At 33.6% G+C, this 25,302-nt stretch overlaps 1 protein-coding gene across 6 annotated transcripts in view; it reads left to right on the top strand.

Annotated features, from left to right (window-relative positions):
- The window catches only part of LOC105483770 (centrosomal protein 290), a 97,553-nt gene that overhangs the window by 3,398 nt on the left and 68,853 nt on the right, over positions 1–25,302 (top strand). For 2 of the 6 annotated variants that reach the window (XM_011744747.3, XM_011744748.3), the window contains 17 exons: positions 2,141–2,284; positions 7,638–7,691; positions 8,296–8,316; positions 8,442–8,594; positions 8,989–9,171; positions 9,848–9,937; positions 12,497–12,619; positions 13,567–13,690; positions 17,650–17,822; positions 18,542–18,704; positions 20,352–20,452; positions 20,525–20,612; positions 21,949–22,061; positions 22,254–23,021; positions 23,218–23,310; positions 23,600–23,684; positions 24,243–24,385. In XM_011744747.3, coding sequence (XP_011743049.2) covers positions 2,141–2,284; positions 7,638–7,691; positions 8,296–8,316; positions 8,442–8,594; positions 8,989–9,171; positions 9,848–9,937; positions 12,497–12,619; positions 13,567–13,690; positions 17,650–17,822; positions 18,542–18,704; positions 20,352–20,452; positions 20,525–20,612; positions 21,949–22,061; positions 22,254–23,021; positions 23,218–23,310; positions 23,600–23,684; positions 24,243–24,385 — 2,619 coding nt within the window. Of the gene's footprint in view, positions 1–2,140; positions 2,285–7,637; positions 7,692–8,295; positions 8,317–8,441; positions 8,595–8,988; positions 9,172–9,847; positions 9,938–12,496; positions 12,620–13,566; positions 13,691–17,649; positions 17,823–18,541; positions 18,705–20,351; positions 20,453–20,524; positions 20,613–21,948; positions 22,062–22,253; positions 23,022–23,217; positions 23,311–23,599; positions 23,685–24,242; positions 24,386–25,302 lie in introns of those variants that run through there. The other 4 variants (XM_071071329.1, XM_011744750.3, XM_011744751.3 and 1 more) reach the window with 4 other exon arrangements.

The following is a 25,302-nucleotide window of genomic DNA, read 5'->3' on the forward strand; positions in this document are numbered from 1 at the left end:
TCCTTTGTGTTAGGAGAGGAGGAAGAATGGATGAGGGGAGGAAGAGTGAATGTGTATAGAAGCTTTTATGTTTGTAGGCATAATGCCTGGAAGTTGAGAGGGTGGTGATGACATCATCTGTTTAAAAGAGTGGGAAATGGTGTGGTCACATTTTAATGAAATTAGATAAAATTTGAAATCCATTGGAGAAAGGACTGGAGAGTTGGGGATCTTGAGGCAGACAGATTTGAGTTCTAGTCCTGATTCTTTTACTTGTTAACTCTCTGAACTTGGATTACCTATTGTTTTTTGATTATATATCCAGCTCCTGGGAAGATGCCAAGCACTTTGAATAAATACTTACTACATGAATTATGGAGTTGGATCAATTCTGTGTTAGTCTTTAGCTAGGCAGCTGCTATAGAATAGGAGGGTACAGTTGAAGATATTGGTAGGAAAGTGGTTGAAGCGACGATTGTGAAGTCTTAACTGAATGGATAAGAAAGTCAAGATTGGGGTTGGGTTGGGTGGGCAGAAGGGTAGAGATAGAGAGGGAGAAGTCAAGGGATTAGAGTGTCCTGTGAGGTCAAAGGATAGGTATAGTGGGAATAATTGAAAGAATGTTCTGGCTGGACAAGGATCTGATGTAGGTGTGGGAGTGAGAAACTATAGTGAATTCAAGAAACAAGAAAAAAATAGATTAGAACAAAAGTTATGTGGAGATTGCTTAGGTGTACATTTGATAGACGTCTGCGGGCCACATGCTTAAATTCCCAATGCATTTTGCGGAGTTATTGGGAAGTTCGTGGCTTGCTTCTACCATGAGTAAGTAAAGATGGAGAGCAGGACATCTTGTGAGAAAGCAGCTGAAGTTTTCGTAGGATGATGGAGGAATGATAGGAATGATCACCTGAAGTTGCAGGGTTGGGTAAACCTAGAAGTACCAACACCTTCTCCTGACCCTAATGTATATGGGATCTGAAAGAATGAGCACCTTCCAATTGAAAGAGTTTCAAGAGCATTAGTATCTTGAAGGATCCAAATTGCAGCTAAGCCAAGATGGAAAGGAGGATTCAGTAAAGCATCTGAGGTTGTGAAATATTAATGTATCTTGGAAGAGAACTTAAGAGAGCACAATGGAGTACTTTTTGAAGGGGAGAAAGAGTAAGAACAGTTTGGTTAGTGCAGAAGAATAACAGAACTACATGGTGAAGAAATGAATGTGAGACACGTTAGATGACCAAATGATGTGATGTTCTGGGCCATGACCTAAATTAACAAGACTGTGAGGTAAAATTGATTTAATTTACAAATCTTAAAGGTAACCAAAACCTGAGCTGTTTAATATGGTAGCACTAGCACTAACCACTTGTAGCTATTTATATTTACATTGGTTAAAATTAAAATGAAGAATTTAGTTCTTCAGTTGCACTAGCCACACTTCAAATGCCCAAAGGTAGCTACATGTAGTGAGTGGCTACTGAACTGGACAGCACAGAGAGCATGCCCATTATGCTAGAAAGTCCTATGGGACAGCGCTGGTCTAAATAGTGCATGGTATGAGAGAAAGGGCAGGTTAAGGCACTCAGCTTCACTGACGGGGGCGGAGATTCTGTTGGTTTGTACTCCAGTTGCACTAGCCACACTTCAAATGCCCAAATGTAGCTACCTGTAGTGAGTGGCTACTGAACTGGACAGCACAGAGAGTGTGTCCATTATGCTAGAAAGTCCTATGGGACAGCACTCGTCTAAATAGTGCATGGTATGAGAGAAAGGGCAGGTTAAGGCACTCAGCTTCACTGACTGGGGCGGAGATTCTGATGGTTTGTACTCAGATTCCAGATCCCTGAGGCTCAGGAACTTTTGCAGTTTAGTCTGGTTACCTGTGGCCCAGTGGTTACAACAGAATGATTAACAGTCAGTTCTTTGCAGCTCTGGGTGGCTCAGGAAAAATTTAAGGAGTTATTAGCTGTGACCTAAAGCTTAAGTAAGTTAAATTAAAAAAAAAAAAAAGTTCTTAAGCTAATAAGCTAATATGATTTTAAATATCTGCACTGAAGTATAAGGAATATTTAAAGTCAATATAATGATTTGCTTCTTGACTCATTTGAACCTCAAAATATAATGGGATTAATTTATACTTTGGGTTTATTACTTCAAGATGGCTCAGCAGTCTGCAGGTGGACGAGATACTCGGTTTTTACGTGATGAAATTCGTCAACTTGCAAAGCAATTAGAACAAAAAGATAGAGAATTGGAGGACATAGAAAAAGAGTTGGAGAAAGAGAAGAAAGTCAATGAGCAAGTAAAGCACCTTTTTTTTCCATGAATCTTCACTGTTCAAGTTACCTGGCTATTTATTATTGGTAACAATATCAATTTTTATATTGTATGTTATATTTGAAAAATGATGTTCACTTATCTCTAAGGTTTTATATCACTGTTCATTTTGTCATCACCAATTTTAAAATTATTTATATTCGGAGGTACATTTTTCTCAGTACATCAAACTTGTTACCTAAAATTAATGCTTTTTTCTGGAAGATTGGTATCAAGAAACCAACAGATTTTCATAAAGAAGTGATCTTTCTAGCGCCATAGTTTATTTTGGGTAAAAGTAATATTTGTTTGTTTCAGTGTATTTATATGATTAGTAGATTTGTAAATGAATCTTTTGATGATATATTCAATAATGGTTAATTAAATATCTTGTTTTTGGTTGTACCTTATTTTATGTGTGATATATATATATATACACACAGTATATATAGTTTTTGAAAAGTTGTGTTCATGTCAGTAGTTTATAAATGACATCTTTAAAATAACATTTTTAATGCATAGTTTTTATTACTTCATGTTATTCCTTGTTATAAACTAGTAATTCTTGCAGTGTTCACTTGAATTTAGTTTTAGGAAAAAAGATTTTTTGCAGATCAACTTGTATTTCCTGGAAGAAAATTTCCTATTTTTACCTTAACTTCCTGTTTAATGTTTTATTTACTTAACATTTATTTGTTTTTTATTTCACCTGAGCTGTTAGTAAACTTAGTAAAATTTGGTGCCTACATGTGGTAGCTGTCCTGTCCCTTATACTCAGAAACATTTTCCATCTTTGTGTCCTTTAAGTCATTGTTGTGTTATATTCCATTTATTTTATTTTGTCCATTGTTCTCTCAGAAGTTGAGGGTCATACATTTTAAGAAAACAATGATATGCTATTTAAGATAATGTATCATAAATTGATTTGTAAGGAAAAGTATCCCCATTAATGTATCTATTTTACTCTAAAATTTTAAAGAATCATATATAAGTTAGCTATGGAAACAATGTGGTAGAGACAGTATGGATTGATGCCACTTAAATGTTAGGAACAAGCTCTTAGAGTATTATCTGTTTAATTAACTCTGCAAAACACAGCAGACCTGTGGATTTTTTAATAGTCATAAAGGATCTAGCTTATAATATTCACTGGTAGAATTGCTTAGGGGGATGTCTGTGGTTTTCTGGACTTTTGTTCCTCTATATAGACCTGTATCAGTTGACTTACCATCATTCATACCACATACCCTTAGCTAATCAGAACTACCTTGTCCATTTTTATCTTAGAGTATTATCTTTATTCATAGTCACACACAGAGAAAACTTCAATATGTGACCTGTGTTCCTTTTTGGCTGCTCAATTCCTTTAGATGAAATATGGGTATGGGTTGCTTTGGCAATTACTTCTTTGCCCTTAACCAGTCATTCAGTTTTGTTGGGTCTTTACAGCATACCAGAGACTGTGCTAGTTACTAGTGATATAGTGGGCAACTTTGTTCTGGTTCTCAAGAATATTCACAGTCAATAATAAGCATAACATAGTGATAATATGATAGGGAGATAGATAAGGTTATGTTCTGGCATACTCTGAAGAGGGATACCATAATCAGCCTTAAGGCACAGGATGTGATCTGTAAACTGAGACTTGAAATAGAGTTAGACTGGTAAGAGGAATGAGGATGTACATGGTGGTTAAGGAAAGAACATTCTGGATAGAAGATACAGCATTTGCTAAGACCTAGAGGTAAGAGATGTTATGGAGTATTTAGGAAACTACAGTTATTCTTTTTGACTGAAATATAAGTGAAAATAGCTTTCATAGAGTTCTTACTATGTGCCAGGCACTTCATAAGCATTAATTCATTATTGCTTATTTGATACTTACCATGTGAGATAGTTGTCATTTCTACCATGATATAGATGAAGAAATGGAGACAGAGAAAGGGTAATTGCCAATGGTTGCACAGCTTATAAATGGTAAAGGTAGGATTTGAAAACAGTCTTAACTCAAGAGTTTGTGCTATCTTGCCTACCAAGTTTTAATTCTTATGATCCTCTGGAGAGATAAGCAAGGGCCAGTTCCTGATGAATTTGATTCTTTTCCTGAAAGAAGCCAATGAAGAGTTTTGAGCACAGGACATCATGATCAGATCTATATTACTGTACTTTGTAGAGAGTGGATAGAAAAGGGCCAAGGCTAGTAAGGAGACATTTGTGTTAATTCAGGGAAGCGCTAATGATGGCATTTGCCTGAGAAAGACAAGTGTGAGAGAAGTAGATGTAACTGGATGTGGTGAATGTAATTGGTTGTTGGAGGAGAGGGAGGATGGAAAGTCTGCCTAATTTTGTGGGCTGGGCCACTAACTAGGTAGATAGTGCCATTCATTAAGGAGGAACACAAGAGGAATTTGGAAAGCTTGAGATTATTTCAGTTTTGTAGATGTTGAGTTTGAGGTTCTTCTGGGCATATTCAAAAAGGGTTATTTGTGGATATGGAATTCACAAGAGACCCTGAGCAGATGATGAGGATTTATGAATCATGTGATTCATAAATCAAGTGATTATAAGGCACATCTCTGAGAAATGTCTAATAAAGCAATGAAACAGGAAGAGTGCTTCAAGGAAAAGCTCAGGAAAGGAGACACAGACTGTGACGTTTGAGAAGACAAGGGAAAAAGCATCTAGAGCATTAAATGCTTTAGCATTAAGTTCTTGACTTCTTGTAAAAATTTCCCAATTCAGAACACAGTGGGATTATTAACTTTCAATGAATAATAATAATGATAGGCAAACCTCTAAAATTTGTATTGTACTTTGTGTTTTATTGTAAACTTTCTTTAAATTTTTTATTTTGAAAAATGTCATAGCTTCATAAAGATTGTAAGAAATACACTGTTGGTGGTAATATAAATTAGTTCAACCATTGTGGAAGACTGTGGCAATTCCTCAAAGATCTAGAAGCAGAAATATCATTTGACCCAGCAATCCCATTACTGGGTATATACCCAAAAGAATATAAATCATTTTCTTATAAAGATACATGCACACATATGTTCACTGAAGCACTATTCACAATAAGAAAGGCGTGGAATCAATCTAAATGCTTATCAATGATAGACTGGATAGTGAAAATGTGGAACATATACATCATAGAATACTATGCAGCCATCAAAAAGGAATGAGAGGTCAGGCATGGTGACTCATGCCTGCAATCCCAGCACTTTGGGAGGCCAAGGCAGATCACTTGAGGTCAGGAGTTCAAGACCAGCCTGGCCAGTATGGTGAAACCCCGCCTCTACAAAAAAAAAAAAAAAACAAACTTGGCATGGTACTACATGCCTGCAATCCCAGCTACTTGGGAGGCTGAGGCAGGAGAATGACTTGAAACCAGAATGCAGAGGTTGCAGTGAGCTGAGATTGCACCACTAGACTCTAGCCTTGGCAACAAAGCTAGACTTTGTCTCAAAGAAAAAAAAAAAAGGAACAAGATCATGTCCTTTGCAGGGACATAGATGGAGGTGGAAGGCATTATCCTCAGCAAACTAACACAGGAACAGAAAACCAAACATTGCATGTTCTCACTTATAAGTAGAAGCTGAACAACGAGAACACATGGACACATGGTGAGGAACAACACACACTGGGACCTGTCAAGGGGTGAGGAGGAGGGAGAACATGAGGAAGAATAGCTAATGGATGCTGGGCTTAATACCTAGGTGATTGGTTGATCTGTGCAGCAAACCACCATCGTACACATTTACCTATGTAACAAACCTGCACGTCTTACACATGTACCCCAGAACTTAAAATAAAAGTTGATGGGAAAAAAAAAAAGAAAAACAATAACCACCCACATACCCTTCATATGGATTCACCAGTTGTTAATGTTGTGCCAACTTTGCTTTATCTTTTTGTCAGTATTTTCACACACACATATTTCTCTGTTGTTTGTTCAGTCACATTGTTTGCTGAATCGCTTAAGAGCTAATTGCAGATATGATACTTTGCACTTAAATATTTCAACTTGTCTATTTGAAAAAGAAAGATGTTCTCCTACAATGAACACAATATAATTGTCATGCTCAGGAAATTTAATATTGATTCAACACCATTATCTAGTCCATAATGAGATTTCTTCTAATGGCCCAATAATATCCTTCAGTCTCCCCACCTCCAATATCCAAAGTTCCATCAAGGATAACATACTACATTTGGTTCTTTATTATAGACTTTTAAATATTGTTGTATACCATTGTGATTCTATCATTTCCTTGAATAAAGAGGAGAACCAGAAAAATGAAAGGTCATAAGAGGAATGAGGTTTGGAGAATAGGCGAAAAAAGGCATCATAATGTTTATAATAATGTTTGCCTGTTTGGAGAAACAAGAATCACAAATGAAATCAGTTATATGTAGATAAGAAAATCCTTTATAACTTTTTGCTATTCTATTCACTGATCATTTTGCTGAGAGCTCTGTATGCATTTTGTTTAACTCTTATGTCAACTTATATTAGAAAACTCAGTTATAGAGATGTTAAGTAACTCATTCATGCTTTACTAGAAATTGGTTGATGAGGGACATAAACCTAGGCCAGTGTGATTTTAGATTGCTTCTTTTAACCATTGTGTTGTATTGCCTTTTATTTCTAAGTAATTTATGTTCACTGAGAGCAAATAATAGTCTGGTTATGACATAGAAAAGTGAAATATAAAGATGTTGGGTAGAAAATTATTAGGGGTTTTTTGGGGGGAGCAGATTAAGTTGTTTCTGTATTCTTTGGTTAAAGTTTGTGTGTGTGTTCTTTTTAATTCTTTAAAATGAAACTGTTTAATCTTTCTTAAATCCTTACGTTTTGAAAATTTTGACCATTTATTTATGTGTTAGGTTGATATTAAATCCTTAATAGCTTTAACATTTTCTACTTTATTAGAGAGGATTTAAAATTTAAGTAGATAAGCTGAATACCTGGCTTTATATTAAATTACTGCTGATGGCCAGGCACAGTGGCTCACGTCTGAAATCCTAGCACTTTGGGAGGCTGAGGTGGGCGGATCACTTGAGGCCAGGAGTTCAAGACCAACCTGGCCAACACAGTGAAACCCCATCTCTACTAAAAATAAATAAAAATTAACCAGTTATGGTGGTGCATGCCTGTAATTCCAGCTACTTGGGAGGCTGGGGTGGGAGAATTGCTTGAGCCTGGAGGCAGAGGTTGCAGTGAGCCGAGATCTCACTACTGCACTCTAGCCTAGGCAACAAAGAGAGACTTGTCTCAAAAAAATAAAATAAAATAAAATTCTGAATTTTATCTTATTATTATTTTTTTACTATTTTAGTTGGCTCTTCGAAATGAGGAGGCAGAAAATGAAAACAGCAAATTAAGAAGAGAGGTTGGTAAAAAATTTTAGTAGTTGTGGTGGTTCAACAAAAGTACTTGTTAAAAAAGTTTACATAAATTTATATTGTAACCAGGACTGGAGTCTTCTAAGTAACTGATGTTTTCAAACTGATTTTATGGTATGACTTTGTCTCGGGGAAATAGAAAACAAAGCAAAATGTGAGGCCATTACGTATTACCTTCATCTCAGGTCTATGCGGGTAAATCTTGTTTTTTTTTTGTTTTGTTCTATAAGCTATTCTTTGCTCGTTTTCAAATTGAATAGATGACTGAATTTCTATTCTTATTTCTCTTACCCCAGATGCTTTAAAAATGTTTTTTTATTTGTGAAATCTTATAAATTCTGATTATCATTTGGTTCTACTGAGCCAAATAATGATTGTACATTGTTTATTCTGATAGAAATTAAGTTTCTAACATAATTGAAATATTCTTTGTTTTGGTAGATAATTAGTATTCTTACTTTCTTTGGTCATTCAAAATAATATACATCGTTTTCCTAAATTTTTCTTGTTTTCTTTAGTTTCTGATTATTATTTTTAATTATGTATTGCCTTTCTCATTTCTAATTACCGTTTTCCTGTCGTTTTCTGTAGAACAAACGTCTAAAGAAAAAGGTGAGGCTTTAAGGGTGGTGAAATCTTGGGAATTTAAAGATATGTTCTGAAAGCACTATTTAGAGGGTATAATTTTGTTATTCTGAATAGTTTCGTAATGGAATGTTGTGTTTGGTTACCTTCAGAATGAACAACTTTGTCAGGATATTATTGACTACCAGAAACAAATAGATTCACAAAAAGAAACACTTTTATCAAGAAGAGGGGAAGACAGTGACTACCGATCACAGTTGTCTAAAAAAAACTATGAGCTTGTCCAATATCTTGATGAAATTCAGGTAAAATGGCTAGAAGTCAGTTCAGAGCAATGATTCCTAAAAATTTTAATTTCATTATAATGTAAATATAATATTTAACCCTACATGTAAATTCTTTGGTATAAATCTGTCACCATGAACTTGTAAAACATGAAATAAATTACATCTTTGAAGTTGCAACTTTTTAGCCATTCTTTTTATATTTGCCTATCTTGGTCATTAAGAACAATTGAGGTCCTTATGTACAATTTTCTTGATATTCAATTTGATTTAATTGGTCAGTGCCAATTAGTAAAGTTCTATAAAGAATTCTCTTTTTTTCTAGCAGACACTTATGGCTGCATTTAATTTTAATTTGGTTTAATTTTCAGTTTTTTAAAAATTATTTTTTAATTATAGTGTCTAACTTTTTTAGACTTTAACAGAAGCTAATGAGAAAATTGAAGTTCAGAATCAGGAAATGAGAAAAAATTTAGAAGAGTCTGTACAGGAAATGGAGAAGATGACCGATGAATATAATAGAATGAAAGCTATTGTACATCAGACAGATAATGTAATAGATCAGTTAAAGAAAGAAAACGATCATTATCGACTTCAAGTAAGAATTACTTTTAGAATAACTTATTTATTCAGACTTCATGTTATCTCATTACTGTTTATTTGACACTAGAAAGTACTTTTTCTAGGATGTGAATTTTTGTCTGTCTTTTTAATACTGTAATATGTTGTCATGTTGATATATTTGTCCATATGTGTTTCTCCAGTCCCCTCACAAACACTAATTCTTGCAATTTAGGATATATAAATGATGCTTGAATGAATGTGTAGATAGCAGTCATGTACAGCTCATAATTATGGGGTTTTCTATAAAAGACTCTTGAAAATCCTGTGGATCATAACATTTAATTTTATCTTAAAATAAATACATTATATATATATTAGAAACCAATACATTGTTCACTATGTGGATTAAAGTTGTTTAAAAGGTAGAATAATGTTTAAAAATAAAATTTTCTAGTAATGAAAGATAATTATGCAATTATAAGATGTAGAAACTATTAAATGTCACCTATAATTCCAGGATGACTTCAGTGATAAATATGCATATGTAATATCATGTATCTGTATGTATGTGTATATGTGTATATAATAAGTATGAATATGTATGTGTATGTAGATATATTTATATATATAATGTATGTGTAAATATGCACAGGTATAAATATATATTACATCAATTTGAAACAACTCTTGAAATAACTGTTGTCTTTTAGGTACAGGAGCTTACAGATCTTCTGAAAGCAAAAAATGAAGAAGATGATCCAATTATGGTAGCTGTCAATGCAAAAGTAGAAGAATGGAAGGTATTTTTTTAATTGACATAATAACTTTTTCTTTTTGTATTTTAGGTATAAATTTTAGTCTTATTTTTGTTTAATGCCTTATACTGGTTTACAACATTTTTATTAGGGTTTTTAAACATAAGTTTATTTTATTTATTGGTTAGAAAAGCTCTAAAACTGTCCTTTTTGATCTCTAGCTCATTTGCTATTGAATGACTTCTTTCACTTCAAGGAGTTGAACTTTAAACTTTTTGATAGAAGTCTAACTCCAAAATATATTTGGCAACTAAAATATATAATTCCAAATGTAATTTTAATCTTTTCACTTAATTCATAGTTACTTTGTATACATTAGTTAAATAGTTGCAGGTTTAATTTAATTTTTCTAACTGAATATCAGGTTAATCAGTGGGAATAAGAATAAGCAAAGGAATCAGAATAACTTGGGAAGCCTTTTCTAAATACACTTTTCTTCCTCACCACCACTCTCCAACCTTAACCAAATTGTCAGGCCTTAACATATTAGAAGCTGGGATTGTGATATTTGTATATTTGAAAAACATCAGAGATTATTCTGAATGAATAATTCTAATTTTAAAAGCTATCACTTCTAGAGTCATTTGCTTTCTAGTAGGGTTCACATAAATCTTGTTGGCAGTTTGGAATTGGTTAGCATCTAGAAAGCTCAGATAACCTATATTTTAAACAAAAGCAGTAGCAATGGAAGTAAGGCCTATAGAATCAGTCAAGCCTCCATAAACTTTATATAAAGGGCCAGAGAGTGAATATTTTAGACCACCTGGTCTCTGCTATAACTAAACTCTGTTTATAGCATGAAAGCAACCATAGACAATATGTAAATGAGTGAGCAAGGTGGTTTTCCAGTAAAATTTTATTTACAAAAGCAGGTGGGAGGCCAGATTTGACCTGTGGGGCGTAGTCTACCAACCCCTAGAAAAAACAGTTGTCTTTACCAGATTTAATGTTGGCGGGGTAAATGGTAACATGTTATATGTATTCTGTACTGTGTTTGACTTAATATCTTTTCATAATTATTTTATATCAGTACATGTAGTATTGCTGTTCTTTTTAAAGGCTATGTAATTTTTCTTTATATACAGGTGTTTATTTGATAATTTGTGAAGTTTATGAAGTTTCCAATTTTGGGGTTAGAAACTGTTTTAATTAATATTCTTATATATGTTATTTTGCAAATGTACAAGTATGTCTGTGGAATAAATTGCTGCAAGTGTAATTGTCATGTATGTTGCAAATACATTCTTCCAGTTTGTCACTTTTTTTTTTTTTTTTTTTTTGCTTTATGGCATTTTTTGCTGTGAAATATTTCTTTTTATGCTTAGTTAAATTTGTTATTTTTAAATGACTTTTGACATTTGTCATAATGAGAAAGGCTTCTGAGTATAAACTTGTTTTCTCATCTTTTCTCCTAATATCTTGTTTTTTTTGAGACAGAGTCTCACTCAATTGCTCAGGCTGGAGTGCAATGGTACAATCTCAGCTCACTGCAAATGCCACCTCCTGGGTTCAGGTGGTTCTTGTGCCTCAGCCTCCTGAGTAGCTGGGATTACAGGCATGTGCCACCATGCGCGGCTAATTTTTGTAGTTTTAGTAGACATGGGGTCACACTGTGTTGGCCAGGCTGGTCTCGAATCCCTGGCCTCAAGTGATCCTCCTGCCTTGGCCTCCCAAAGTGCTGAAATTACAGGCTGTGACTCTGCCTGGCCTTTTTTTTACATTTAAATCTTTGAAACATATAATTCATTTTGATGTAAGGAGTATAATATGGATGCAACAGAGCTACTCTGTTGTCCAAACATCATTTATTATTTCATCTTTCTCCTGTTGAAATACAATTTCATTTTTATATATACTGCTTTTGAATTTGAATTTAATTTTGGAGTCTCTTTTATTAAATTGATTTATCTATTTTCCAGCCGTGTATACTTGTTTTAACTTTTGTATATTTTAATGTCTAAAAACATTATCATTTTTCCGCTTTTAGAATTCTTTATGAACATATTTAATGTAAATTATAGAACTGGCTTGTCCAGTTCTTAAAAAATATCTTGTGGATTTTTATTGGGTATGTGTTAAATTTATAAATTATTTTATAGATTGATTTAGGATAAACCTTTTTATGATATTTAGTCCTCCTAGCTAAAGAACACAAGATAACTTTTCTTTCATTTATTCAAGATATTTTATGCGTCTTAGTTGCATTTTAATTCATCCTTCATAAAGATCATTTGTATAAAACTTTTCACAGTTGTATGGAAGTACTTCTTGTTTATAAATGAGTTTTGAAAGGTTGAAATATTTTTAAAGATTGAATTATTAAGAAAATTCAGTGTATATATTAAAATCATTTTCTATTTGAATTTCAGGTCAGATATACAAAAGGGACAAAGATTATGCCAGTAGTTGCTCATACTTTCTCACCTCAAATAACTTTTATTTTCTGTATCATAAATCTATTAATGGTGTATATTATTTATGATAATGAAGAATGTTTTATTAACTTTCGTTTTGCATAACAGATTCTATTTTGTTTATTTCTAGCTTATTTTGTCTTCTAAAGATGATGAAATTATTGAGTATCAGCAAATGTTACATAACCTAAGGGAGAAACTTAAGAATGCTCAGCTAGATGCTGATAAAAGTAATGTTATGGCTCTACAGCAGGTAAAATCCTACCAGAATTTGGTTTATCAACCAGTTTTATTACGGTTGGAACTTTGAACGATGTCTTTTATTTATTATATCATCAGCGCCTAGTCTAGCAGCTTGTATTAGCAACTGTATAATAATGTCTTTTGAAATTTCTTATGCCATCTGGTCCCAATAAAAAATTAGAATTAAGTTTATGGAGTCCAGATTAGAGTTAGAACTAGAGTTGTTTATTTTTCTATGTTTATGTGGATAGTACACATATTGTTTTGGTTAGAAATTAACAAGAAATGATTTAAAACTTTTGGAAATTTTAAAATAATTTAATACTCTGTTAAGGTTTATTTTACTGTATCTTAGTCCTAACATATCCTACACAATGTGAAATAAGCTAAAAGCATGGTTATAATTTGATTATGCTGCCTATTTTATTTTTAGTGAAAATAACTCATATAAAAGGAAGTCACACTTTTATTATTTGTGCTGTAGTTATAGTCCAAAAGTGAGAAGATGATTTGAAAAGTATATGCTGAGTAAGAGCAATTACAGGGGACAATATTTTTGAATAAAGTACTAAAGGGGAAAAAGCTAAGTAGAATAAAAGAGAAAGCACAGAGCAAAACAGAAACATACAGAATGGTAGAAAGATGAAATTGAATGGAGGATGAGGAAAGTAACGTAAGGAATTGTAAAAGCCACAAACATTAGGGAGTTCTGGAAATACTATTTTCCAGAGTGTTAGCCTTTATATCCATCTTTCAGTATTGGAGTAACAGCAGTGTACCTATCATGTGTATCATTGTTTATTACAGTTAAAGTGTACAAAATGGTAAAAGGCATACTTTAACCCACAAGAAAGTATGTTCTACAGTCTTGTTGAAAAAAATCAGACCTACTTTTTTCCTTACCTTTTTAGGTTAATATTCATGAAGGGATATATATTGTTTTAAAATATTTTATAGGGTATACAGGAACGAGACAGTCAAATTAAGATGCTCACAGAACAAGTAGAACAATATACAAAAGAAATGGAAAAGAATACTTTTATTATTGAGGATTTGAAAAATGAGCTTCAAAGAAACAAAGGTATTTTTATAAATATATAAAGCTATTTTATATATCATTTTGTTTTTAAAGTACTTTATATTTATTAAAATAAAATGTCAAGTCAATATTGAGTTTTCTCCATTTGAATTTTATCATATTTTCAAAAAATTGTACGTGATATTATTTTTTATTATACTTATATTACTAGTGCTTACCTTTGTAAATGATGGATGTATTTTCTATTATTTTTCTCCTCTGGTGAAAATTACATTAACTTTTATTACCAGGTCACTGGTATGAAAAATTGTGATACAATTATTTTTGTTTAATTTTTTATAATTAAAGAATGGAGGATAATAAAATTTTGACCAGTGTAGCAGCATTGCTGATAGTTTTCAGAGGTCATTTCACATTAATCTTACTCAAATTAATGTTTCATCATATTCTCCTTACCCTGAGCCATATTACCTAGTTTAACACATCAAATTCTATGAATATAAGTTCTCACAATATCTGTGTTATATTTCTATAGCACTACATACTATAGTTATGCCAGGGCACACTAATGCAAACTGTTCATGGGAAATTCATAGACATGTTTTTTATAATTGCTAAATATATATACACACACACATATATACACACACGTATATATATGACATGAAGAAGAAATAGTGATTCAGCGCGCGTATGTGTGTATAAGTGTAGTGATATGGTGTTTGCAGGTATGGTTGTAATTTTGAAAATGAAGCAAAAGCCTTGCTGAGGAGATAATGGAACCAATACTTAAAGGAAGTGAAGGAGTAAAACATACAGATGGCTCTAAGCAGTGAGAATAAGTTCAAAGGCACTAAAGTAGGAGTGTACAAAGCATGTTTGAGAACAACAAAGAAGTCTTTTTGGCTGGAGTAGAGTCAGCAATTGGGGCAATGATAAGATCAGAGAGGTAAACTGAGGCCATATCATATGGGGCCTTATAGTTCATTGTGCAGGCTTGGCTTTTAAGTGAGAAGGGACAACGTGGAAAGTTTCTGAAGATAAGAATGATATAATTTGACTTAGACTGTGTTTGTAGTAGACTGTAGGAGTGGTAAATAAAAAGCAGGGAGACCTGTTAGAAGATGATTGCAATAATCTGGAGATGGTGGTTTGGGGCATGGTGGTAGCAGTGGAGTTATTGGATGTAGCAGTTCTGGATGTATTTTGAAAGTGATAAAAATGGAATTTGCTAACAGATCAGATGTAGGATGTGAGAGAGAGAGAACTCTTGGTCTGAACCAAAAGTTTTGGTCATGGTGGTGTTGTGGGAAGAGCAGGTTGAGAGATAATCAGGTGCTTAATTTTAGATATGTTAGGTTTGAGATGATTATTAGACATTCAAGTGAAGGTGTTAAGTAGGCGCTTGTATAAGGTTTAGGACAGCAGTCTAGGCTAAAGATATGTTTGGTAACTGTCTCCATAAAAGTAATTAAAGTAATGAGGCTGGCTAAGATCACCAAGGAAGTAAATGTAGATTAAGAAGAAAAATCTAAAGAACTTCTACTTTAGCAGCTGGGGAGATAAAAAGGAGCAACCAAAGGAGACTGAAAAGGAAAGCCCAGAGAGCTCGGAGGAAAAGCAGGAGTTTGGAGAGCCCTGAACACCACATGAGGAATGTAACCAAAGAAGAAGAAACAACTGCTTTCAGAGCTGTATTCATTGATGCTGATAGGTCAAGATGATCACTAGAAGTTGACTATTGGACTTAGCAATGGTCATTTTTGGTTCAAGAGAAAATGGGTAGAGAGGAAATGTAATAAGGAAATACAGGAACTCTTTCCCAGGACTGTTTCTATAAAGAGAAGGGGAAAACAAGGTAGTAGCTTGAGGGGAAAGAGGGTTTAAGAAAACATTTTTCTCTTTAAGATGGAAGAAATAACTCATGATTTTAGGTTAATAGAAAAGCTCCGTTAAAGAAGAAACATTGATGAATCAATGAAGTGTAGAGAGAGAACTTCTGGAACAATAATATTTTAAGAATGCAATGGGATGAGATCCTAGTGTGCCAGTGAAGAGGTTGGCCTTAACTAGGAACATAGAGTTCATCCATAATTACAGAAAAGAAGGTAGAGTGTATAGATATAAATATAGGTGACTTGGTAGACATCCTGGTAATGGGAATTTGTTGAAGTTCTAAACTGGTTGCTGCTTTTTTTCTCAGTGAACAAGGGAGCAAGGTTCTTAGCTGAAGGTGAGGATAGGAGAAGATGTTTCATAAGTTTGAGGAGAAAGAAGAGAAGCGAAAGTATAAAATGGTCATCTGAAAGACTGAAGATGTGGAGAATGTGGTATGACTGTTGAATAGCTTCAAGAGCCCACTATACATATATATATGTATTTATGTATTTCTATATATGTGTTTATTATATTTGTATCAGAAAACTTTGAAAGTAGTTTAAACTGCTTTAAAAGGATGACTAATAGTATGGATTGTGCATATTCTGGTTACTAGGAGAAAAAGTGGCAATTGATCTCTGCTGTCACATAGGAAAAGAACTTATCTAATAACACTTTAGTCAGTCCATAGTTATATAATCCCTAAAGCTCACAGAAGGTGTGTGTACTAGACTGTACTCTGTATCTTGAACTTAACTTGTAAAACGCAATGGCTAATGGTATTCTTCCTTCATAAATTAGGATTAGGTTTAGTTATCAGAAACAGAGAGCTGAAGAATAATGGCAAAAGCAAGATAGACATTTATTTCTCATCTACATAATGGCCTAGAATTAAGCATTCCAGGGTGTTGCCTTCATCTGCCCATCCAAAATGGATGCAGTGCAGCTTTATCTCATGTCTGTATCCCAAACAGCAAGAGAGAGGAAGAGGGGACAAGAGTTAAAAGCATGTGCTGAAGGATAGGCAGGCAAATACAGTGTTTATTGTATAGGCCATGTGGAAGAATGATAGGAGAGTAGATATGTGGAAGAAAGGGAGAATAGATACTGGGGGACAACTCAGCCTGTGTCACGTTCCACAGCTTAGCTGTTAGCTCCAGACAGCTGGGCTCATTTCGTAAAAACTTTTGTGATCTCACATACTAGTCTTATGCCTAAGTCCAATATTAAATATATAACCTATATATTAGTAAATGCTTATTATGATTGAGTGTGAGAATAATCTGTGTCAATAAATTTTGGAATGATAGCAATCTTAGGTTTTGTTTTTTTAACAATTTAGTAAGATATTACAAGTAGGCATTTAGGAAGTTTTTAGCTTAGTTTGGATTGAATTTAGTTGCAAGTGGTGGAAAAATCAAGCATAGTACAATAATTTAAACAAGACAGAAATTTATTTCTCTATAATATAGACAAAGTTGAAGCAACCAGGGCAGGATTTGTGTGACAGATGCACAAATATTCCCTATCAGGGACCCTGTATCTTGTTGCTATGCCTATCTCAACATGTGGTTTCTAATTCATGTGAAGTTGCCACCCTCATATGCATGTGGATTTCAGCTAGTAGGAAGGAGGAAAGATAAAGATTACTCCTTTCTTTTAAAAACATTTTTTTTTAAATTCACGTATGACCTTTGCATTTATATTCCATTACTGACATGACCACACATAGCTGCTTGTATGTCAGTGGAAATTTAGTTCTTTATTTCAAATGGCCATATGTCGAGCTAAAAATCCATAGTTTTAGTACAGTGGACAAAAGGGAGGTTAAATATTAGGAATAGCTAGCAGTCTGTGTCACAATGATCATTCTTTGTAAAGCAGTATTTTGCAACCTTTTAAAATCCATACCCCTTCAGCTAAGAAGATTTTGCTGAACTTTAGTTTTTTAGTTAATTGTATTAGTAAAACCGAAACAAAACTTTCATCTTAGAAATATAAAATGACAAATTTAGAGGAGTTTTTTTTAATGGCATACCACTTTTCTTGCCACCATATTGGAATCACTGATTTGAAGGAATAAGTCGTCAATTCAATTAATGATTTTTGTTTTTACTCTGTAGGTGCTTCAACCCTTTCTCAACAGACTCATTATATGAAAATTCAGTCAACGTTAGACATTTTAAAAGAGAAAACTAAAGAGGCTGAGAGAACAGCTGAACTGGCTGAGGCTGATGCTAGGGAAAAGGATAAAGAATTAGTTGAGACTCTGAAGAGGTTAAAAGATTATGAATCGGTATGTATTTTTATCTTGTCATTTAAGGAGCTTAGAATTATTCTTGCCATTCACAGACTATTCTGTGCTATTTACTGCATACCATTTAAAAAACATTCCATAAGTGTCTTTTGATAAAGGTTATCCTCATTAATTTATACTGAACTATTGAAATCTTTGAGCATTTACTTTTTGTCAGGAGAATTGTTTTCAAACCTTTGATCACAAGTGATTTGTCCAAATAATCAGTTTTGATGAGGCAGCAGGATTACATTTTTTTTGTTATCTGTGTTCATTGGGCCACCATGTAGATGTGACACCACTGGCCAATTTGACAGAATTTATGACAGGAATATACTGGGTCAATACAACCTGCTCTCCACTTTTTACTTTTTCATTGGTTACAGCTGATTCAAGCAACTAATGACTTACTTATTCTACTGGTATTGCTGATTTGCTTTTACTAATTCTTTTAGTATTTTGGTAAGTGTTTTATATGTAATACATATTCGGAGTCACTTTACCTTTAGGATATTATACTGGAAAGTTTTAACTGTTACATATTACATCATTATTATTACTGGATTTGGTTTATAGAAGCACAATAAAAGACAGGTATAATGATATAAATTATAGGCATATGTACATTTTCCTTTAGACTTAGTAAAAAAAAACATGAACTTGATAAATTTATTAAAGTAAACCATATTATATTTTAAATTAGATTGGATATTTTTCAGGGAGTATATGGTTTAGAAGATGCTGTCGTTGAAATAAAGAATTGTAAAAACCAAATTAAAATCAGAGATCGAGAGATCGAAATATTGACAAAGGAAATCAATAAACTTGAATTGAAGATCAATGATTTCCTTGATGAAAATGAGGCACTTAGAGAGCGTGTGGGTAAGCCATCTTTTAAGTTACATAGTTTGCTCAGCCTGATTTACAAGTCTTTTTTTTAAATTTAAATTTAAATTGTGTTTATTATTATTTATTAAGTAGTTTAATGCTTCTTATCAAATACTTTTTTTTTTTTTTTTTTGAGACGGAGTCTTGCTCTGTCACCCAGGCTAGAGTGCAGTGGCCGGATCTCAGCTCACTGCAAGCTCCGCCTCCTGGGTTTACACCATTCTCCTGCCTCAGCCTCCCTAGTAGCTGGGACTACAGGTGCCCGCCACCTCGCCCAGCTAGTTTTTTGTATTTTTTACTAGAGACGGCGTTTCGCCGTGTTAGCCAGGATGGTCTCGATCTCCTGACCTCGTGATCCGCCCATCTCGGCCTCCCAAAGTGCAGGGATTACAGGCTTGAGCCACCGCGCCCGGCCTCAAATACTTTTATAAAATGTTTAATACAAATAAAAGTGGAGCTAACCTGATTGAAGTGGAATCAGATTTTATGGTATTGGAGTGGTGGGTGGGCAGGGCTGGAACATTGCCTTACTCAGTCTAGCATCTCTTCAGTAATAGCTGCTTCTTTAAAAAAATGAAAGTTTATTAATACCACATATCAGAGGTTAACCTTTTTTTTTTCCCCAACAAAAGTAGGGTATGTATTACCCACATTTGTTTGCAAAATGCTCTTGTTACAGATGAGATGTTTAAACCTCTCTGTGTTGTGATTCTCCTGCCTCTGCCTCCTGAGTAGCTGGGATTACAGGCGTGTACCACCACACCTGGCTAATTTTTGTATTTTTAGTAGAGATGGGATTTTACCATGTTGACTAGGCTGGTCTCCAACTCCTTACCTTAAGTGATCCACCCACCTGGGCCTCCCAAAGTGCTGGGATTATAGGCATGAGCCACCGCGCCTGGCCTGTTAAAATCTTTTAAAGATTTTTAAGTACTTGACTTTTATAATTCGGACTGTTTACATTTTACTTTGGTTGAGTATTTTAAGGAGTAATTAGTAATATAGCTTGAGAGTTTATATTTTTATTTTAATAAATAGCTTATTAATAAATAGTTAATATTACTAATTTAAGTGTTATGATAGTGCAGACTAAGTTGCTGCTTTAAAATGAAAATAAATATCTAAATATGGATTTCATTATTGCTAAATTTCATTTAATGCTTTCTTAGTTAAAATGATCATTTGTCAAAACTATTATCTAAAGAAAAGATAAATAGACAAATAAGTATTTTATACAGATATATATGTGTGAAAAGTATCTAACTTGGATCCATAGTTGTGCTAGGACCCCAAGTTAGACTTCTGATCCACTTGGACTATCAGATCACAGCCAAGAATCTGGAAGTTCCTAAAGACGACTTCTGGCTAGTCTAGGTAGCTGTCATGGACATCATATTTTCTATGTTTAAAAAGCTCCAAATCTTTGTTTATAGTTTACATTAGGTTTTTGTTAGGATTTCCATTAATAATTGTGATAAAATTTTAACTCGAGTTACAGTTTAAATATCTGGAAAATTCTTTCACAGATAGTTATCTCATTCTTCAGTGATATTGGCTAAGTGAATTATAACCAGTTGCCTGATGGTATATTGACATTTTTGCAGTTTATTAAGTTTTTCATTGTATTGCTTTCTATTCTAGGCCTTGAACCAAAGACAATGATTGATTTAACTGAATTTAGAAATAGCAAACGCTTAAAACAGCAGCAGTACAGAGCTGAAAACCAGATTCTTTTGAAAGAGGCAAGTGTGGTAGTCAGTTGATTATTTTCTTGGTTGAACTATAGAGAAATACTAATAATTTATACTTTGCAGATTGAAAGTCTAGAGGAAGAACGACTTGATCTGAAAAAAAAAATTCGTCAAATGGCTCAAGAAAGAGGAAAAAGAAGTGCAACTTCAGGTATACTCAGTTATTCTAAACCTTTAAAAAGAATTATTGGTAAGTGAATTGTCTGGATATGAAATTATTTATGTTAGCTATTTTTGCTGTTCTATTGTGGGTCTGTTGCAAATTTAATAAATGACAATAACAGCCTGAAGGAGATAAGTGAGCGTCAGTGGGTTCAGTCGTAAATCTGAAATAGGCAAAAATGAACAAAACAAAGTAACAAAAATTAAGCAAACAAGCAGACAAAACAAACCTTAGAATTATGGAATATTTGAAAATTTTATGGTATAGTATTTTAATTTCTAGACAGCACCAATATGTTGTGATTAACAATAATAAAACTTAGTAGTTTTTATGTTAATATATGTTACTCAACATTTTGCCTTTCCTTAAGGACTATGCATTGAAAAGCTTTTCTTGTAAATTATTATTATTATTATTATTATTATTATTATTTGAGATGGAGTCTGTCTTGTTCTGTTGCCCAGGCTGGAGTGCAGTGGTGCGATCTTGCGCATTGCACCCTCTGCCTCCCAGGTTCTAGCGATTCTTGTGCTTCAGCCTCCTGAGTAGTTGAGACTATAGGCGTGAGCCACCACGCCTGGCTTATTTTTGTATTTTTAGTAGAGATGGGGTTTCACCATGTTGGCCAGCTGGTCTCCAACTCCTGACCTCAAGTGATCCATCCACTTTGGCTTCCCAAAGTACTGGAATTATAGGCATGAGCCACCATGGCTGGCCTTAAATTATTCTTTACTAGGTGAAAGTAATGCTTTATTGAATATAAATTAGCATCTTTTTTTGGTTTATTTTACTTGAGCTAAAGAGAACAGTTGGTTAAGTTTTAGAATAGCCATTGCAGTGCTTTTTTGTAAGAAGACCACACAGAAGGAATATCTTTTTCGCTTGCCCCAAATCCCCAAGCACGTATATGAATAATAGCAGAGTGGTTCTTTTTAGCATTATGATTTCTATAATACATCCAAAACTTTCTCAATAAATGAAACTTCATAATTTATTAGTATAATAATCAGTTTACTTATCACTCATCATTTATATTTACTTTATATGTCTTTTAACTGGTGCTTATTAAGTAACGCTTTAATATAGAATAGGCAAAGAATGGTAGAGAAGATGAAATTCAAATTAGGTTCTCACATTATTAATAGTTCATTGAAAGTGAGCTAGATCAGAAGGTTGTATTGGCTATGTAGAATTTTGGAGGGAGTTTGGAAACAATTATTCTTCCTCTGGGTTAAAACTTGATTGTAGGTTTTAAGAATTAAAATGTTGGAATAGTAGAAGGGTTATTTTAATGTTTTTAGTTTGTTAATTCTCTTATGTATAGGATTAACCACTGAGGACCTGAACCTAACTGAAAACATTTCTCAAGGAGATAGAATAAGTGAAAGAAAATTGGATTTATTGAGCCTCAAAAATATGAGTGAAGCAAAATCAAAGGTAATAGTAAAGTATTGCAAAGAGAGTATGGGAAAATATTTTTATTGTGCTTTCATTTCTTCCCCCTTTATCTCATTCTTGAACATCTGATCTTATTATTGTTGATAAATAAGTAGAGGGAAATATTTGCTTATTTAAATAACCTGTCGATTCAAAGATTGATTAATGAGACATTATTTACTCTGAATACAGATTAGGAGTTCAGATAAAGTAGAGCTGCTGCATAGGAGATCATCATTCAATACCCCACAGTCAGATCAGAATGAGCCAGAAGAGAATATGACCATAGGATCATTATCAAGAATGTTATCTGAAATTCACCATAGTGTAGAAACTGGATTGCATCCTTTTGTCCCTTTAACTAGACTTTCTTCATCCATGCAAGTAAAAGATAATTCAACTCCAGAAACCATTACAATAAGAGAGATTTTTAAAGCACCATGTCTGCAGTCTTCAAGAAATCTAGAATTGTTAGTCAGCAACTTTAGTAGGGAAAGCCATGAAGAAATAAATGACGTATGCCATTTTTCTGATGACTGTGTGAAGAAAGAGTCAAGAAGCCATCAAGCACTAGAGAAGACTAGTTTTGTACAAAAAAGCAATTCATCTTTTCACGGCTTATCAACAGCTTCAGACATAATGCAGAAGTTATCACTTAGGCAAAAATCTGCAATATTTTGTCAACAAATTCATGAAAATAGAACAGACATGGATAAATCACAAGTAGCAACATTAGAAGAAGAACAGGTTCATACCCAAATAAAGTACGCTGATATCAATTTGAAAGAAGATGTAGTAAAAAGTGAAGTACCCTTACAGACAGAGATATTGAAAAATAAGCTTGAGGTTAATCTTCCAGACCCTGTGTTTATTACTGCACAATCAAAATTATCTCAGATACATCCTCTTGAAAATCTTATAGAACAGCTACGGAGAGAACTAGTATTTCTTAGATCTCAGGTGAGCCTTTCTCCAACTTATATTTTTGTGGTTGCTCTTTTAAGACATCTTTAAGAAAGTTCTGTAACAATTACAGTTAGAATATTTTTGTTTGCATTTTAACATGAGTTATACACATTTTACTTTTTTAAAATCTAAAATGCAGTACATTGATATGAACTCATTGACTTGTCTAATTTATTAAATTTTTCTTTAGAATGAAATCATAGCACAGGAATTATTGATCAAAGAAGCACAGAGTAGAAATGCAGAAATAGAACTTGAACGTCATAGAAGCCAGGCAGAACAGGTAGTGTAAAGGCAGAACATTAAAAGAGATGATTGTGGTACTAAAGACAAAAACCATTATATCTTTTTGCCTTTTATCATGGATGTTGGGAGAGGGAGAAAGTGGGAGGAAGATCACCATCTGTTTTACTGTTTAGATTTTAGTTTATTTTTATGATTGCTGCTATGTCTTCATAGTCATTTTTTTTTGTTTTGTTATACTTAATTGATCAAACTTTTAACTTGAAAACTATAGACTATTGTGATATTTTGTTGAAAAAAATCAATTTTGTTGTCTCTGCTTTTTTCAGAATGAATTTCTTTCAAGAGAACTAATTGAAAAAGAAAGAGATTTAGAAAGAAGTAGGACAGTGATAGCCAAATTTCAGAATAAATGTAAGTTACAATTATCTTTTACTTTTCTGTTCTTATTTTTCCTAGACTTAAAATCATGGGCCTAAAAGGACGTTAACACGTTCTCTGTTTTCTAATCTGTTTTACTCCTAATTACATCTGTACTGTATATACTTCAGTCTGTCACTCATCCAGTTGGTTTGCCTTGCTATTTTCATTGTCAGAGAATGTTACTAATATGAGTTTTTTGTGAGAATGTATAACTCATTTTTCTTGTGTGTTCTTTAATCTAAATGAAGTTAGAACACCAAATTTAAAGTTCTTTAATATAAAGTATGGTTTAAGTTAAGGCAAAAGTATTCCTGTGATTTATTTCTTCCAGTGATGAGATATGTGTGTATATGCACATGATATAAATAGGTCTGTCATTTAACTCAACTATTCACGTAGGATTTATAGTTGAATTTTCTTGTATGTTTATTTACATTTGCATTTTTCCAATGATTTCTCTGGTATATGTGAAATATTTGTCATCTGTATAGAATAGTGTAAATTGTGAAAAAGATCTGATCATCCAATGAGAAAACTGTATAATTACAGTAAAAGAATTAGTTGAAGAAAATAAGCAACTTGAAGAAGGTATGAAAGAAATATTGCAAGCAATTAAGGAAATGCAGAAAGATCCTGATGTTAATGGAGGAGAAACATCTCTAATTATCCCTAGCCTTGAAAGACTAGTTAATGTAAGTTATTTTTTTTCATGTTAATCTTTTTCCCCTATCACTTTAGAAAGGTTTTCTGCTGTGTACAGATCTCCATAGTGTCTGATGAGATGTTTTCAGTCATTTGAATCATTGTTTTCCTGTATATAAAATGTAGTTTTTCTTGAGCTGCTTTCAATACTTTTCTTCTACCAACTGGATATTTGTTATTAATCTGTCTTCAGGTTCACTGACGTTTTCCTCTTTATCTCTGTTCTTTTGGTTCAAGGGTCAGCTTGAGACCTTGAAGAGTTTTTTACACAGAATTTGGAGCTAATTTTTGCTGACTCTTTTCTTATTGGGATTTTTCTTTCACTTTTCCCATGGTTTTGGGCTCTATCCTGTGGTTTTCTAGATGAGAAAGATGATAGGTCACTGCAATTGCACCCTGCCCTATGACTAAATCTTTAAAAATGGCAAAGTCAATGTTTGCTGGTCCTGTCTTCCATATTTGACAGCTGCGCTATCTCCGCTCACTGCAAGCTCCGCCTCCCGGGTTCACACCATTCTCCTGCCTCAGCCTCCTGAGTGGCTGGGACTACAGGCGCCTGCCACCACGCCCAGCTAATTTGTTTTTGCTTTTTTTTAGTAGAGACGGGGTTTCACGATGTCAGCCAGGATGGTCTCGATCTCCTGACCTCGTGATCCACCCGCCTCGGCTTCCCAAAGTGCTGGGATTACAGGCTGAGCCACCGCGCCTGGCCTCCCCTTTTTTTCCCCCTAAAATCTGCTTGCTTTTGTTCATTTTCTAGAAACTTTAGGTAGTTTTTTTTTTTTTTTTTTAATTCGTTTTTTATTTATGGGAGTGTAGGTCTCTTAGGAACTTATGCCATAAGAAGTATTATGAAATGGCTTTATTCTAAATGTTTAAAAACTTACTCATTGTTACAGGAAAGATT

This window comes from Macaca nemestrina, chromosome 10, assembly GCF_043159975.1.
Source record: "Macaca nemestrina isolate mMacNem1 chromosome 10, mMacNem.hap1, whole genome shotgun sequence".
Lineage (NCBI taxonomy): Eukaryota > Metazoa > Chordata > Mammalia > Primates > Cercopithecidae > Macaca > Macaca nemestrina.